Consider the following 3,191-nt stretch of genomic DNA (forward strand, 5'->3'; position numbering starts at 1 on the left):
TAAGATAAAGCACACTTGTAATGACTACTCTGTCAGCCATAATACACAGATCTGAGAAGACGCAGCCCTGCAGTCTCCCAAAAGCTGGAAGAGCCAGGCACAATGTTGCTGCAAAGGGACAGCTGAGAGCACAGAGTATAATAGAAGCTATGTGCACTACACATGACAGATCTGGAGGGGACGTGGCCTCAGACAGACAAAATTCCTAATGATGGCCTAAGACAATGCAATGCCATCCTAACCTACCACTGAAGGAATCATTTACAACTGTGGCTCAGCCTGAGGAAAAACTTGTACGTTTAGATCAAAACTATTGTACATACTCCTTTCCACATGCACGTTCTGGTGAACTCACTAGAGCACCTGAAGTCCTAGCACTGAGGATGCATCCAATATTGTCTTCTTTTAAAATATTTCCAGTGATGATCTCCTCAAATATCTAATGCATCCTGACTGGGAGACCAATATAAACCAGCATGAAACCTAAATATTAAAAAGATGATGAAGGAATTAGTGAGATTAAGGGCAGAGTCTTTCCTTTTTTTTCCCCCTTTGAATCTTCAATTTTTTTAGTTAACAGGCAGATGTTTAAAAGTAATTCCTGGGGAATTCTCAAAAACTGAGTCTGAAGATGATAAATCACCCGAGATTTCACTTCCCCTCCTTTCAAATCCAACATGTCTTGATGTGTTTCCAGCAGTTCCTTTCATTGCTTTATCTTATTTTGTCTCTGCCTCTTCATCAGTGTTTCATGGGTATTTCAGGCTGACAGAATGGATTTAATTTCATAGTAGAAATAACTGCTCATATGATAATGGTAATGAAACTGAAACTTTCTTATTTCACAAATGGGATAAGAGAAGCCTCATGAAGCTAAACGATTTATCTAAAATTTCTGCACAATTGTCTCAGAAGATGTGTATAATTACTGTCCTCTTTCTAACTATACCCACCACCTCTTGAGTATAAGAGCTTGATATCTAATAGGGAATTGTAAATTCATTCACTCAAAGATAAGAGTATTCTAAGAGAACCTGTAGAGATCACCCACACTGAACTACTTGAACACTCATGGCATTATTCAGAAGGGAAAATACAGGGACATGTTTTCACTTCTGTGACAAAAATAAGATGAGCTTTTCCAGATATATAAAAAATACCATATCCCCCAACACTGAATCATTTCAAAATTAAGTTGACTGCCTTATACAGAATTAGAACTACTAAATTTGCATCAACATGGATGAAACTGAAGTTTATGCTAAGTGAAGTAAGTCAAACAGAGAAAGACAATTATCATATGGTATCACTCACATGTGGAATATAAGGAATAGTGTAGAGAATCATGGGGGAAGGGAGGGAAAATTGAATGGAAGAAATCAGAGATGGAGACACACCATGAGAGACCTGGACTCCAGGAAACAAACTGGGGGTTACAGAAGGGAGGGGGGTGGGAGGATGGGGTAAGTAAGTGATTGGTATTAAGGAAGGCATGTGTTGTGATGAGCACTGGGTGTTATACGCAACTAATGAATCCTTGAATACTACATCAAAAACTAATGATGTAATATATATTGGTTAATTGAACATATTAAAAATAGATTAATCAATTAATTTAAAAAGAACTAAATTTTGAGAAACAAATTTAAAAAACGTTTAAAAAAAAGGTGAAATTCTTCATTAGATGTGCGACTTAGAGAATTTGCTTTATGTCTCTGGACTTTGTTTCCTCATCTAACATGAATGAATGGACTAAACATGGAGGTAAGCTGATCAAAATATATACCCCTCAATTTCTCTAAATTTGCATGCTAAGAAGCAGTAAATATCCATTTTTACATTCCTAACTACTATGATTCTCCGTGTATTTTGAGTCATAAATACATGTTCCTTGTTATGTTTTTCTTTCAGATAATTTTATTGTCTCTTGGGAACTTGGTGTGCTAGACTAATTCCATGGGGAAAATAAACAATGTAACTGAATTCATTTTCTGGGGTCTTTCTCAGAACCTAGAGAGTGAAGAAGTTTGTTTCGTGGTGTTTTCTTTCTTCTACACAGTCATTCTTCTGGGAAATGTCCTCATCATGCTGACTGTTTACATGGGCAACCTTTTCAAGGTTCCGATGTATTTCTTCCTCAACTACTTGTCTTTTGTGGATATTTGTTACTCTTCAGTCACAGCTCCCAAGATGATTGTTGACCTATTAGCCAAGAGCAAAACTATCTCCTATGTGGGGTGCATGCTGCAACTCTTTGGGGTACATTTCTTTGGTTGCACAGAGATCTTCATCCTTACTGTTATGGCCTATGATCGCTATGTGGCTATCTGTAAACCCCTACACTATACGACCATCATGGACCAGGGCAGATGTAATAAAATGTTGCTGGGGACCTGGATAGGTGGGTTCTTACACTCCATTATTCAAGTGGCTATGGTAGTCCAGTTACCTTTCTGTGGACCCAATGAGATCGATCACTACTTTTGTGATGTCCACCCTGTGCTGAAACTTGCCTGCACAGACACATATGTTGTTGGTGTTGTGGTGACCACCAACAGTGGTACCATTGCTCTGGGGAGCTTTGTAATCTTGATAATTTCCTATACCATCATCCTGATGTCCCTGAGAAAGCATTCAGCAGAAGGAAGATACAAAGCACTCTCCACCTGTAGCTCCCACACTGCTGTGGTCATCATCTTTTTTGGCCCCTGTACTTTCATGTATATGCGCCCTGATACTACCTTTTCAGAGGATAAGGTGGTGGCTGTATTTTACACCATTATCACCCCCATGTTAAATCCCTTGATCTATACACTGAGAAATGCAGAAGTAAAGAATGCAATGAAAAGACTGTGGGGCAGGAGGGTTTTCTCAAAAGCTAATGGTAAATAGTTGAAAGTAACAATTTAACCTGGATGATCTTAAATTTTCTCATCTGTTCCACAAAGACAGTAATGACAACCTTATAGGTTTTTGGAGGAACAAAAGACAGAATAACACTTTCTACATGCCTGAGGTATTATTTATCATCATTATTATTATATTTGTTCTAATATTTCATAAGTAGATAAATTTTCTGAATGAACTAGGCCAGAGGAATCTTATTAAACTCAGAAGCTCAGCATGATCATTCTCAGCACCATTGTTTTCTCCTCCCCATTTTGGTCTTTTTGCCATTTTCCTTAAATTGA

At 37.9% G+C, this 3,191-nt stretch overlaps 1 protein-coding gene across 1 annotated transcript; it reads left to right on the top strand.

Annotated features, from left to right (window-relative positions):
- The first annotated feature begins 1,956 nt into the window (after positions 1-1,956).
- Positions 1,957-2,892, top strand: LOC110575790 (olfactory receptor 4S2). The gene has a single exon (XM_021684825.1). The coding sequence runs from the start codon at positions 1,957-1,959 to the stop codon at positions 2,890-2,892; it is 936 nt and encodes a 311-aa protein (XP_021540500.1).
- Positions 2,893-3,191: the final 299 nt, after the last annotated feature.

Source organism: Neomonachus schauinslandi, chromosome 11 (genome assembly GCF_002201575.2).
Source record: "Neomonachus schauinslandi chromosome 11, ASM220157v2, whole genome shotgun sequence".
In the NCBI taxonomy this organism is placed as follows: domain Eukaryota; kingdom Metazoa; phylum Chordata; class Mammalia; order Carnivora; family Phocidae; genus Neomonachus; species Neomonachus schauinslandi.

Coding starts and splice junctions, on each gene's coding strand:
- LOC110575790 (XM_021684825.1), top strand. CDS start 1,957: ATGGGGAAAATAAACAATGTAACTGAATTCATTTTCTGGGGTCTTTCT.